General features: G+C 43.6%; 1 protein-coding gene across 3 annotated transcripts in view; it reads right to left on the reverse strand.

The window, feature by feature from the left end:
* fgfrl1a (fibroblast growth factor receptor like 1a) overlaps nucleotides 1-13292 on the reverse strand; it is a 35373-nt gene that overhangs the window by 17713 nt on the left and 4368 nt on the right. For all 3 annotated transcript variants that reach the window (XM_061787771.1, XM_061787772.1, XM_061787773.1), the window contains exon 3: nucleotides 373-645. In XM_061787771.1, the coding sequence (XP_061643755.1) occupies nucleotides 373-645 (273 nt within the window). The remainder of the gene's footprint in view (nucleotides 1-372; nucleotides 646-13292) is intronic.

Below are 13292 nucleotides of genomic sequence, written 5' to 3' on the forward strand. Positions count from 1 at the left end.
GATTGGTTAATTCTGAACACGGTCACATCCCCAGTAAAGAAAGGGTGTGCACATTTGTGCAATCGCACGATCACATTTGACTTCCTCTCTTGAAAAGATTGGTTTGCATTTGAACAGATTTGTGTTTGGACTTTTCACATCCACCGTCCGTACGTGACTGTTCGCGTGCGTGTTGCCTCAGGCGCACTGATTCAAGATACGAGACGCGACGCAAATGTCGCGCCAACGCAGTGGAACCTCGAAAGTGGCGGCCATTGATGTCGCAAACGTTTCGGGTCCGGGGATGGAAACGTTCTCATCCAGATGACAATAATGCATGCCGGAGCTACCGTGCGCTCCCCTAAATGTCGTAGGAAGGAAAAACTGGCTCACCGATGATGATGAGCGTGTAGTTGACGCTGACGCTGCCGAATCCGTTGGTGGCCTTGCAGACGTACGCGCCGCCGTCGTCCGCCTCCACCTCTTTGATGCGCAGGGCGTGCCGCAGCGCCCGGAAGCGCGTCCAGCCGCTGTGGATGTTGCGGCCGCCCTTGGTCCACATGACGAGCGGCGGGGGGTCGCCCTCCACGGGGCACGGCAGCTTGGCCGTGCGGCCCAGGCGCACGCTCTGGCGGTGGGACACGCGCTCCGACACCCTGGGCGGACCTGGACGGGCAGAGACACGTGAGCGTTTGGAACAAATGTAACGTCAAAGATATTACGCACAACAAGTACTCGTAATACAAATTTCAGGTAATGGCACTGGTTAAAAGTTTAAAAAAGTGTTTTTTTCTAATATTTGTGTATTCTTCATTTAATATTTTCTGTCAAATGTTTTTGTAACATTTTACCAAATATTTGAGTATTTTCTTCTAAAATGTGGGTATTTTTTTCATCAATTGTTGTCTGATTCTTTTAAAAACATTTTTGTATTTTTATCTAATACTTGTGGAATATTCATTTCATATTTTTGTGGGATATTTTGTCAAATGTTTTTATTTTGGACAGCTATTTTATGTATTATTTGGGGGGGGGGGGGGGGAAATGTCAGACTATGTTTGCATTTTCACCTCACGTTTGTTCATACCTCATTTAATATTTGGTAGTTTTATACTTATTTATTTTTAACTAATATTTGTACTTTTTAAAATACATTTACATTCTGTCTAATATTTGAGAATTGTCTTCGAATGTATGTGTTGTATTTTTCATCTGTTTCGGAATCTTGTCCAATAGTTTTGTATTTTTTGTTCATTTTCTTCTAATTGTGTAAGTTTCATCGAATATTTTTGCATTTCAGTATTTAAGAAAAATGTGTAAGAATTTTGTATTTTTTCTTTCAAAAATTTGTATTATATGAATGTATTTTAATTTTTCATTCAAAAATTGCAGTACAGAAAATGGAAACAAAAAATGCTAATAATAATAAATAATCCTAAAACAAATTCACTCTCCTGCAAAATGACCAAAATGGAGTTAACCCACTGCAGTTCTCGGTAGCTCATTTTGTACTTAACTGCAGGGGGCGCCTACACATAATCGCTTACTGTCGCTTAAAAAAAGAAAGAAAGAAAGAAATCAAAGAGTATTGACTAAACGATGGCGGAATTTTAGGGAGTGGGAAAAGGGGGGGGGGGGGGACAGGAAGAGAAGGAGAAGGAAGCAGGGGAGGCAGGGTGGCGTCTTGTCGTGCACGACTCCTTCAACAATAGCCCAACACGCTGACTAAATAAAGCAACCGAGTTTGCTCAGCTCAGCAAACTCAAACTCTCGCCGCTCTCCAAAATAGCTCGCCGTGTGCGTGTGCGTGTGCGTGTGAGTTATTCTGGAGAAAATCGTGTGCGCACAAATGTCGCGCTTTGCTTTCGTTTGATCCCAGCGGAGTTTCTTTTCTCTGCAGCGGAGGAGGCGCTCAAGCCGATTACCTCGTCAATTGTATTACCTCCACCAAGGAAAGTTGCTTTTGTTTTCCTGTTCACCGTTTTTAACCAATCAATCCAGATTTAAGAAAATGGCACATGTTGTTGCCATATCTGTCTGTATTTGATACATAGCACACAGGTGCCTCGTACGCGATCTCCATAGAGCTCCGACTAGCACAAGCATCGGCGGTGCTAATGCAGAGGTCAAGCCACGATGTCGAGTGACACGCCTACTACTTCTGTATTGAGGAAAATGTCCTCGATTTACTTTGGATTATTTGCAAGTATTTCTGTATTTTTTATTTATATTTGGTATTTTTGTCCTAGTATTTTTTTTGGGGGGGGCGGCTAATATTTTACATTTTTTATAACAAGTGTGTACTTTTTGTCAAAATATTTTAGTGTTTTTCTGTTTTTTTTTAAATTTAATTTTCAAATATTTTTGTATATTTTTCTATGTTTCTGACTAGTATTTTTGTAATTGAATTGAGTGACTAATTGAGTCCCATTTTAAAATATTTGTCTAATATTTTGTTTCATGATTTTGTCATTTTGTTTTAAATATGTGAAGCTAATATTTGTTTGATTATTTTTAGATACCCGTAGCAGTATTTGTAACTATTTTTGTAATTTTTTTTCAAAATGCTCGTGCCTAATATTTGCGTATCTTATAGGTATGCGTGTCTCATATTCCATTGTTTTATCTTTTTGTTTCCTATTTTGCTATTGTTTTGAATATTTTAGTGTAATATTTGAATCATATGGGTGTCATATCATTTACAAATATTTGTGTCTAATATTTGTATTCATCTCTAAAACTAATGCTAACTGTATATTTCCAGGCACTGCTTTCCCCTTTTTGTTTTTTCCCCAACGCTCCCCTCCACATGTTGTTCTCTTTGCCGTTTTCTTCCCCGCTTCCAACAGATTGAAATCTCATCCCCCCCCCGTCCCCGTCCCCCTTTGGACTCCCCCCTTAAACGACATGACCCTGTGAGGCCGTTCCTCCGCATCACTCCCCTCGTCAAGCTCATTCACACTCTCCTTCTCTGGCCGAGTCGTAGATCAGCACTTTATCGCTCCGGAGTGATTTACACACACACACGCACACGCACACGCACGCGCACACGTTCTCTCTCTCACACATACTTAAGCTTCACAGGAGCAGGACCTCTCGGTGAACCGCTGGATTTTGGACAGTTCACCTCTCCCGCCAGTGAAGAGAAAACAGAACGTCAACCTCCTCAAGGGAAACTGATGTCATCTCCTCTTTTCTTTGATCGTGTGTGTGTGTAGATAAACACAATTTTTCTACGTACTGCTAACTTACTGCAAACACCGTTTCAAATGTTCATTCTTGTAATAAGAATATTTATTCCCCCCCCCCCCCAAGGACCACATGAGCCACCGCTCAGGTGGACGGCTACCACGGCAGAATGAACGGGAGAAGGTTTCGCCAACACAGCGCGAAAGATGACGAGAGCCGGCGAGGTAAAAGGGCGGCTGCTCGGTTCAAGGCGGCGAGGATTTAGAGCACGGACAGGCACGAAACCAATACGGGTTCTATCTTTGGCCACGGCACAGCGAGGGATCCCGGTTCAAGTAAGGCATTTTAAGCGGAAAAACTCAAACTTTTCGGGAGGGAGAAGCGACAGCCAAAACCTGCCGGGGTATTCTCTTCACGGGTTCAATTGATAGTTTTCAAATAATCAAATTTGATTTTTCATTGGTTGGACATTTATTTTGGAACACAATTTTGCCAAAGCAACCTTTTCTAGTATTTGGGATGTCATTTGGGCTTTATGGTGCCTCAGTAAAAAAAATTCAAATTCAAAATAAAATCTAACCCTTTTTTAAATCAATTAAAACAACTGCATCTATTATTTAAACGTTTTTGTCCAGTGTTTTAGTACTCAATTGTGTGTAATATTGAGTGTTTTTATTTAATACTTATGTATTTTATAAAGGTGGTGGCCTTGCAAAAAAAAGACAAAAAAGAAAGGATTTTTGTCTGATTCTTTTATGTTTTAATATTTTTGTCTAATATTTTCATATTTTTCGAACATTTTTGTAAAACGTATTTTCATCTAATATTTGATATTATTTGAAAGATTTTCATCTTTTTTATCTTCAGTCTCTAATGTTTTAATATATACTGTAGGTAGAATATTCTTTTCAACTCTAACTCTAACTAAAATATATTTTTTTTGCAATATATATTTTTCATCTAGTATTTAAAAAAAATAGATATTTTATTGGATTATTGCTTTGGCTTTCGTTACACAACACCTTTCCCCACACACTAGTATTTTTCTTCTGATATTTTTCTTTTTTTTTCAAATATTCATCTGTTTTTCCATCTACGATTTTCATCTTCTTACTTTTGTTATTTACTGATATTTTCCCCGCCTAATACTTTGTGTGTGTGTGGGAAAGGAAAGAAAGTTGCAGTTCCCTTTTACAACTTTCCATTCTGTTTCGGCCATTTGGCTTTTATATTCCTTTCCACGTGACATCCTGCAGCACCTTCAAGGATGTTTGTGTGTCAGCGCACATCTGTGTGTGTGTGTGTGTGTGTGTGCGCGCGCCGCATGTGCACATCTGTTTTTATGTGTTGTGATGCAGCCTGACGACAGGAAGACATGGCGCCGCTAGTTTGACTTCTCGCGTTTCGGTAGCCCGATAGCAGAATCGCCAAAGTCACTTTTGAACGTTTTCGGAAAACAGGAAATTGAAAAAACTAATTCGACCAATAAGAAGAGTCCAATTGCCTCGATTCTACCTTTTCGGATTAGCATGACCTGGATGACTGAGAATCTACAGTATTCAAGCGCACAGAAAAAAATACTTTAAAAAAAAATATAAAAAAAATAAAAAAAACATTTTTTTGCAAGCACGCATTTCCTACTGATATTGTGACAGAAATGAATAGCAATTATGCTATTAGGCCAACGATTTGGATATACTACAGTTAATAAGGGGAAACAATATGTAAAAAAATATAGATTTCATGAAATATGTATACAAATACTTGAAATGAAATAGCAGTTAGGGCGAGGCTGTCTCTGGCACGAAGTTCCGTTGACGTGCTTTTGATCCTGAAACTGAAGACCGACCGGCTGTTTTGTGTGACGCAAAGTTGCCGTAAATGGAAAGAAAAGAAAATGCGAAATGTTGCCAATGTTCTTGCCGTGCTACAATAACGATGAGAGACAGCGGACTTGGAAGGTTCCGGAGGGCCCATCGCAACACCGCTGTTGTTGTTGGCGGGGAAGCCAGACGGGAGCTACGTGTGCTTGCGTGTGTGTTTGCGTGCGTGTCAGGTTGGAAAGTCACACAAAACTGATGATGATGATGATGACGAACTAGATGGCCCAGGTGTACCTAATGAACTGTCCAGTAGGTTTACATCTGTATATAGCGCGCGCGCACACACACATTGTCTTTGTCGAGTGACAGCTACGCATTAAGTTGTCTCCTCAAGACACACACACGCATAACCAGGCTAATTGTTACTTGTTAGTCCATTGTGACAGCCTACATCAGGCCTAAGGGGGTGATTTCGTGTGTGTGTGTGTGTGGGCGTGCTGTCATCATGCCCACACACACGCACACACACTCAATCAGACAGCCCTAATGGCCGCCACCTCACAGATGTACAAAAGCGGTTTCCTCCTCTAATAGCAGCTGGTAGCGCGCCAACGCAGCACACCTGCCTTGCTACACTGGAGGCGTGGCGAGGCGAGGGGAGGGGAGGCTTTTGACAAGGCGGATTCGAAATCAAGGCTTTTCATTCCAGTCGACACGTCAGACAGTCTCCCGCGCCTGCGTCGTCGTCTCGTCGCACGGTCAGACTATTTACGAAATTCTTTTTTGCGTTCATGTTGGTGTGTTGCTCATTAGTGTGCTTCTCCTGTGTCAAACCAAAGACAATATATTTCCACCCGTGTCTAACCATTAGCCCCGCAACCACCTCACTGCGCTTGTGTGAAACCTCCGCATAGGAAGTCATGTATCCTACCTGCACCTAAAGATCAGCTCCACCTTGTTCCACCTGTGTCAAACCATGAGCCTGTCTCACAATCAGATCACTGTCACCTTTTTCCACCTGTCTCAAACTATCAGCTTCTTGCCTTCCTTGTCCCACCTATTTAAAAATCATCTCCTTACCTACCTAGCTCCACCTGTGTCTCATCATCAGTTCCTTTCTACCTTGTTCCACCTGTATGAAGCAATCAGTCCCTTTACGAGTTTGTTCTACTTGTGTCTTACCATCCGCTTCTTGCTTGACTCATTCCACCTGTGTCCGACCAACCGACTCCAACTGGTTCCACCGGAAAATGTAGCACCCTCTCTGCCGCATTTCACCTGTGTCTTCACATCAGCCCCTTGCCTACCTCATTCCATCTGAGTAGAACCACCACCTCCCTGCCTATTTTCATTCCACCTGCCTCGTTCCACCTGTGTCTCAGCATCAGCTCCTTGCCTGACTTCCCCTTCCTGTGTCTCGCCATCATCGCCGTGCTACCTTGTTCCACCTATGTGAAGCAATCAGTCCCTTTACAAGTTTGTTCTACCTGTGTCTTGCCATAGGCTTGTTGCGCGACTCATTCCAGCTGTTTTTACCATCAGCACCACCTGGCACCTCTGCCTCCCTTCGTCCACCTGTGTCTGACCATTAGCTTGTCTAAAAATAGCTCTTTGTCTACTTCATTTCACCTGTGTCTGACCATCAGCTCCATGCCATCCGTACTAAGTAAAACGATCAGTCCCTTTACTAGCTTGTTGCACCTCTGTCTTACAATCACCTCAGGACAATCTTGTAAAGGGGATTTCTAATCTCAATGAGGCTTTCCTGGCTAAACAATGTCAAATAATCGCTACCTTGTCCCACCTGTTTTCCAATCAGCTCCTTGCCTACCTTGTTCTTGCCTTCCTTCAGATTTTTCCACACATGCTAAACCAACAGCTTCTCGCCTTACTCATTCCACCCGTGTCTAGTCTTTATCTCCACCTTGGCCCAACTGTGCCTAACCATCAACTCCTTCTCGACCTTGTTGCGCCTTTGTCTAACCACTGTGATCTTGGTGGTCACGCGTGTGGCTTAGTTGTAGTATTTTGGATGTGGAACCCAATTTGAGCGTCAACTCACTGTTACAGCCGGGGAATGTGTTAGCGGCGGTCACGCTGACCTTCAACTTCCAATTGCAATCGGAGCATCCTACGGCCGATTGGACGCCTGTGTACAAACTTCAACTTTGTCCAAATGGAGATCTTCCAGGGCTGACCACCACCGACAAGCCCCAGAATGCTTTTAACTGTGTGTATTTGTCTAAGTGTGTGTGAGTGTTATCAGCTAGCGTGTGTTTATTTCATTTGTGTGATTGCGTGTGTGTGTGTGTAGCTGTCCTCGACCTGACGTTTATCAGCTTCTCTGGAGGCAAAGGCTATTACTCATTAACACGTGTTAGCACACCCACCCACACAGTCACACACCATCATTTACACAAGCACACACTCACACCCACACAAATACACACATGCCACACACACACAATGACACACCACACACATATTGGCATACACATGCTCGTATCGTAGACACACACACAAACACACATGCAAAAATCACATCCACAAAAATACACACAAGGACGCACCACACACACATTGACATACACGTGCTGACAGACACACACACACCTGCTGTCGTTGACTCCCATGTTGACGCAAGACGGCGCCACGTAGCGCGAGACCTCAGTTCAGCCAGTTTCAAGGGATAAAGTTCATGTATTTTGCTTTTTCTTGAGCTTTTTGGGTAACCGTAGCATTGTTGTGTTATCAAGAGAAATAAAGCAAATCCCAGAAGTTGAAAAAAACAAAAAGAAAAAGTTGGTTTAAATAATGTCATTGTCATTTGATTTCTTTATAAATAAAGGGGGGGGGGGGGGAGGGGGAATGATTCAAATGGATTTTTTGCAACCCCGCCAAAAATATTTTAAGGTCATATTGCGTCGTTATTTTTAAGTGTCAACTGCATATTTGTAAACTTTTCAACCTTCAAACAAGAACACAAATAAATCAACAAACACATGCTTGTGCGCCCTTACGAATTGTGTTCATGAGTGAGTCTGACCGTGTAAGCATATTTATTCTTACAATATTGGATGACCGTAAGGCGGAAAAAATGAGGAAAACACGACGTGTTTGAAAGGTGGTGATGATGATGATGATTCAGTATGTTCAGTCTGAAATCTTTGTCCTCCTCCTTCCTCCCGTTTCCTCCACCACCTGTGCGCGCGCGTGTGTGTTTTTTCTGGTTGACTGGGCGGGGAGTTGGACATTCCAAGCATGCACCCAACACACTTCGACACACCATGCCCACCTCCCACATTCCTCGCAAATCCTGAGCCGTGACTAAGTGCATTTGTTGATCTGCGTGTGTCTTGTCCCTAAGCCCCGCCCTCCCGGTCCTCTCAGTGTCTCGCCGAGCTTAAAAGCATCCAAACAAAGAGCGGCTCTCCCGTCCGACGATGGCATCCTTTCACCTTTAACCCCCACTGTGACGCTGTCCCACACGTCCCGAGGGCTGCGGACTTGTGCCGCATGTACAATGTTACTTACTGTATATGTCAATGAGCGTCGGGCAAAGACTACACTTTACCTGATGATGTTTATATGCTACGTATAAATTTGGACCAGTTATCTATAATTGCCTAAGTCACTGATGGTAGTACATTCGGCTGACTAGTTCCCTCTCAGGGATGGTGTGCGTGTGCGTGTGTGTTGGGGGTAGTTAAATGGTAGTTAAATGGGATTCTGTCTGGATTTGTGGCCTGTGACAGACTGGCGACCACTCCAGGGTGGAGTCTGCTTTTTGCTCAGTCAAACTAACAACTAACCAACCAAGTTACAAAGCAACCAACCAAGTTATAGTATTTAACTCATTAACCAACCAAGTAACTAACATAACAACCGACGAGCTAACAAACTGACGAACCAACCAGCAAAATACAAGTACCACACCGACCAACCAAATAACTACACAACCGAATAAATGAGCAACCAACCAACCAACTAACTAACTAACAAACCAAGTTAGAAAACAACCAAGTAACAAACCAATTAACTAACTAACTAAAAAGCAAGTCAATAGCAAACCAACTAGCTGATCAACAAACTAACAACCACCCAACTAAACAACCAACCAACAAACTAACCAACTAATGAAGTGACCAACAAACTAATTAATCAACCAATAAATGAGACACAAGAAACTAACCAACCAATGAAACAAGCAACTAACAACAAAGTGTGTAAAACAACCAACTAAATAAGTAACCAACCAGCCAACCAAGTAACCAATCATCCAAGCAACTAACTGAGTGACTGAGTTAATGAATGACAGGACTAAATAACTAACTGAGTGACTAACTAACTAAGTAACTCACGTAGCTGACGGCATTAGCTCACACTTGGGTACGGAATAAATATTATGTCCAGGGAGTACATTATACAATGACGTACATGACGTGATGCAAACAAAACATTTAAACGTGTTGACTGACAGTGGACGCAAACGCACACACGCACACACACACACATCAGTCATCGTGTCACTTGTACTTGGCAGTGTGCGCTAATGTCTTCGTCTGCCTGCTTTCTGCGCTTCTTGTAGTTTTTCCTTTCATCCTGACGTAAAGGGTTAAGAACGTTTGACCAAAGTGGACGAGAACAATGAAAACACTCAAGTTTGCAGTTCGATGTATTTCGTCACGAGATCTTGGGAATATCGTGCAAAGCAGCGGACACGGCGGTAACGCTACTCTGAAAAATGTCACATTTGAATTGATGATCATTCCAACATGGTAACTGTACGACTCCATGGAGCAGCATGATTTATTCAAGTAGTCTACTGGAACCTGAAACATACACTTAAGCCCAAAAGGATTCATAACATGGAGTTCGAGAAATTTGGGGGGTAGTTGTTGCATGGAGATGCCTTGCAAATGACAAAAAAAAAAGCATCTTTTGTGTAGTACAATCTGACTGAAACGCTCCACTGATCACCCCCCCCCCCAACAACCCCGACCTCGCCTTCGGCGCAAAGAGCTCGCTAATGCGCATAAGTGGCCGTGGAGATTACGTCTGCGGGAGAATGAATGAAGACTGGATGAAGAATGGAGCCGTTGTGTCCCGCTGTGACAACAACACGAGGCTTCCAAGCACGTAATAATAATGAGCCGAGCGAGCGCTGTGTGATGCGGAATCATTAGCGCGGCTCAAGCGCCGCGTCCGCCGCTAATGCGCGGGCACCGCCTCTTCGCCACATCTGCACACCTAAATGACTAACCAAACAACTAACTAACAAAACTAACTGAACAATACATGCGCACAACAAACAAACAAGCCAATCAACCAGGTCACAAACCAAACACCTACTGTAAGTCACTACCCAACCAAGTAACATGCTAACCAACCGAGCAATCAACAAAGTAACAAACCGACCAACCAACCAGTCAACTAAGTAACTATCCAACCATGAAACAATTCAACAAAATAATATAGTATAAGCAACCAACTACCCAAAGGACAAAGTAACAAACCAAACCACCAAGTCACAAAACCAACCACCTAACTACCCAACAAAACAAGGATCCAACCAACTAAGTACCCACTCCACCATATGACAAAGCAACCAAACAACTATCAACCCAATGGACCGAGTAACAAACCAGTAACTACTCCGCCATGTGACAAACAACCAACTAACTAACTAACCAACCAATCAACTAGAAACTACCCAACCAACCAACTAAGTAACTCTCCGACAACCATTGTTTTGTACAATGTTATTATTGCCTTGATTTATTGATTGGCTACGATGAATCACATGAACCTACGCATGTGACGTCCATTTTGGCTCAGATATCCAACCAAATGATGTTTCCTTGCACATAAAGGTAAAACTCCTCTTTGCTGTAATTCGGGCACGTCTTTCATTGTCTTTCACGATAACTTTTTTTTATAGCATGCGTAACGTCCTTAGTTTTTGGGTGAGATTTCACAGTAGGGCTTGCCATGTCCATTTTGGCTCGAGGTCCCAAATATGGTTCCTTGTCCTAAAATACCGCACTCTGATTGAAATGTGGACTTCTGCAATGATCGTAGTGGTTGACCCGACAACCGAAGCAATGTGACTCCACATGTGAAATGAATTCTATCAATTTGATGGTGATGAGAGGGAGAAAAAAAAGAAAAAAGTTAGGTCGCTGGATCTGGCGCCATGAGAGTTGTGGTCTCTGCGGACCCATCGGCATACACCCACCCCCACATCTCTCACACTGCTCTCACATTCCCCCCGTGGTGTGGATTCCACATCAGCAGCTGGCACTGAGGCAGCGAGGGCGAAGGGAGGGCAGATTTCGGGGCGGGGGCGGGGGCGAGGGAGGTTTGCACGTCAACCGCGCCGTGCCACAACAATGACAGACAGCTTCTAATTCTGTCGGCCAAATCTCATATTTGACTTGAGGTTTGGTCTTTATGGGAACGCATCCAGACCGCGGTGCGACTGCTGAGCGACAAACAAACCCACACAAGAAGCCTATTGTGGGCAAAAGTAATGGGACGGGGCTCTTAATCAACCAACGAATCAATCGGGTTGGCTTACACTGCTTATACGGTCGACATTTCACACTTAAAATTGAAGACTTTTTGACATTTTTAAGGCTATTTTCATCAAATGTAAGCTCTCTCGTTCACTGCAGCGGGAGACGGCCTCAATATTAGAGATTTTCACAGAGACTGTGCAGACGGCTAAAAGAAATGACCTCAACGTATCAAATATTGACTTACAACCCACCAAACGAGTAAACGAGCAACCGAGTAACAAACCAACCAACCTACCTTTTAGTTAACCAAGTAACTAGAGCGCGAGAGAGAGAGAGCATACTTTGCATAGGGTATTGTGTAAGGTTTGCAAACACAACGTGTGGCAACGATGTAGTTGCCATGTCAAAACCACGTGCTAACAACACAGAATTACCGATGCTATGTTTAGACCTGTTAAGCTATTTTAGTTCAAGTGGGAGGGAGGGTCCTGATGTGATCTCACACACACACACGCGCGCGCGCGCGTACATATGAGAGGAAAAAGTTCACGATGGACTAAAGTCCTGCAACACAATAAACTGAAGTGAGCAGCTTACCCTAACCTAGCAGCGTGTCACCCAAATTGAACTTGAACGCTTCCGCTGTATTCCCGTGAGGGAGCGAGTGATGCTAACGTGTAGCAGCAAAAGTTCAAAGGGAGGCTGGGCTGCTCGTGCTTGTGTCAAATGCATGGAAATGGTGGCCTTCTGGACCTCCACAGCTGCCCACGCAATTTTTCCTCGGGCTTTCCACCTATCCCAGCTGCTGCCGCTAACGTCTATTCACATTCAAAGCGAGATGCCTATTGATTTTCAATTCTGTGGTGCAAGATCACCATTGATTTCGAGAGATGTTTGCCACATTTGAATAAACCTCGTCGTGGAATCAGGGAGGCCTCGCGGTTAGCATGTCTACCTACGGGGTTGCTGTCTTTTTCTTTTGCACTAAATTACAATATACAATATGCTTTAAGAAAAAGAAGGAGTTAAATAAGAAACATATATGTAAAGACTTGACAGAAAAAGTGTGAATGATATGAATGGTGCCACCGATGCTCAAATTTGACCCAGGAAAAACCTCGTAAGAACTCGGAAGTTTGGCTAATTCCCTTCCGAATCGGACAAGGATCAGGCTTAGACAGCCAGTGTGAAAGGGGCTTTCCTGCTCACGTGGCCTCCTGTTTGTTTTCTCCCGCAGTACCGCGTCCTTCCTGCCTTCCGGCGTCACTTCCTGCCTGCCTTCCACGAAGGAGAAGGAAATGCCTCGCAAACATCACTAACACTCTAATCTCACCTACGGCCCTCGTGTTTACTTTGAGCCCCATGGCCGCACGCCGCCCGCCGCTAAATGCCTCTTTGTTGCGGCGAGAAAAATCATCAGCGGCGTGATCTTCCGCCCGATGGTTAGCGTCCGCTAAACTGCGCGCGGTACGCATTTGCTGTTTGCGCGCCCCCGTTTTTGGCTCCGGTTTTTCCAATCCTAACGGCAATTAAACAGTAACTAAGTTGCACTTATAGAGCGCGTTTCACAGAGAAAAATACAATCAGGCATTTATAAAATACAGAATCATCATCATTTTACATTTTACACTTCATACAAGAAACAACAATCAATCAATCAAATCAAAATAATTATCACCGCTACCATGTGTACCCCTAAATGCCATAGAAAGTACTTATTTTGCTAACCTTCCCTGCTAGCTAGCTGGGCAATTAGGTGGGCGGACGGTAGGTAGGTTGC

This window comes from Phyllopteryx taeniolatus, chromosome 10 (assembly GCF_024500385.1).
Source record: "Phyllopteryx taeniolatus isolate TA_2022b chromosome 10, UOR_Ptae_1.2, whole genome shotgun sequence".
Classification (NCBI taxonomy): domain Eukaryota; kingdom Metazoa; phylum Chordata; class Actinopteri; order Syngnathiformes; family Syngnathidae; genus Phyllopteryx; species Phyllopteryx taeniolatus.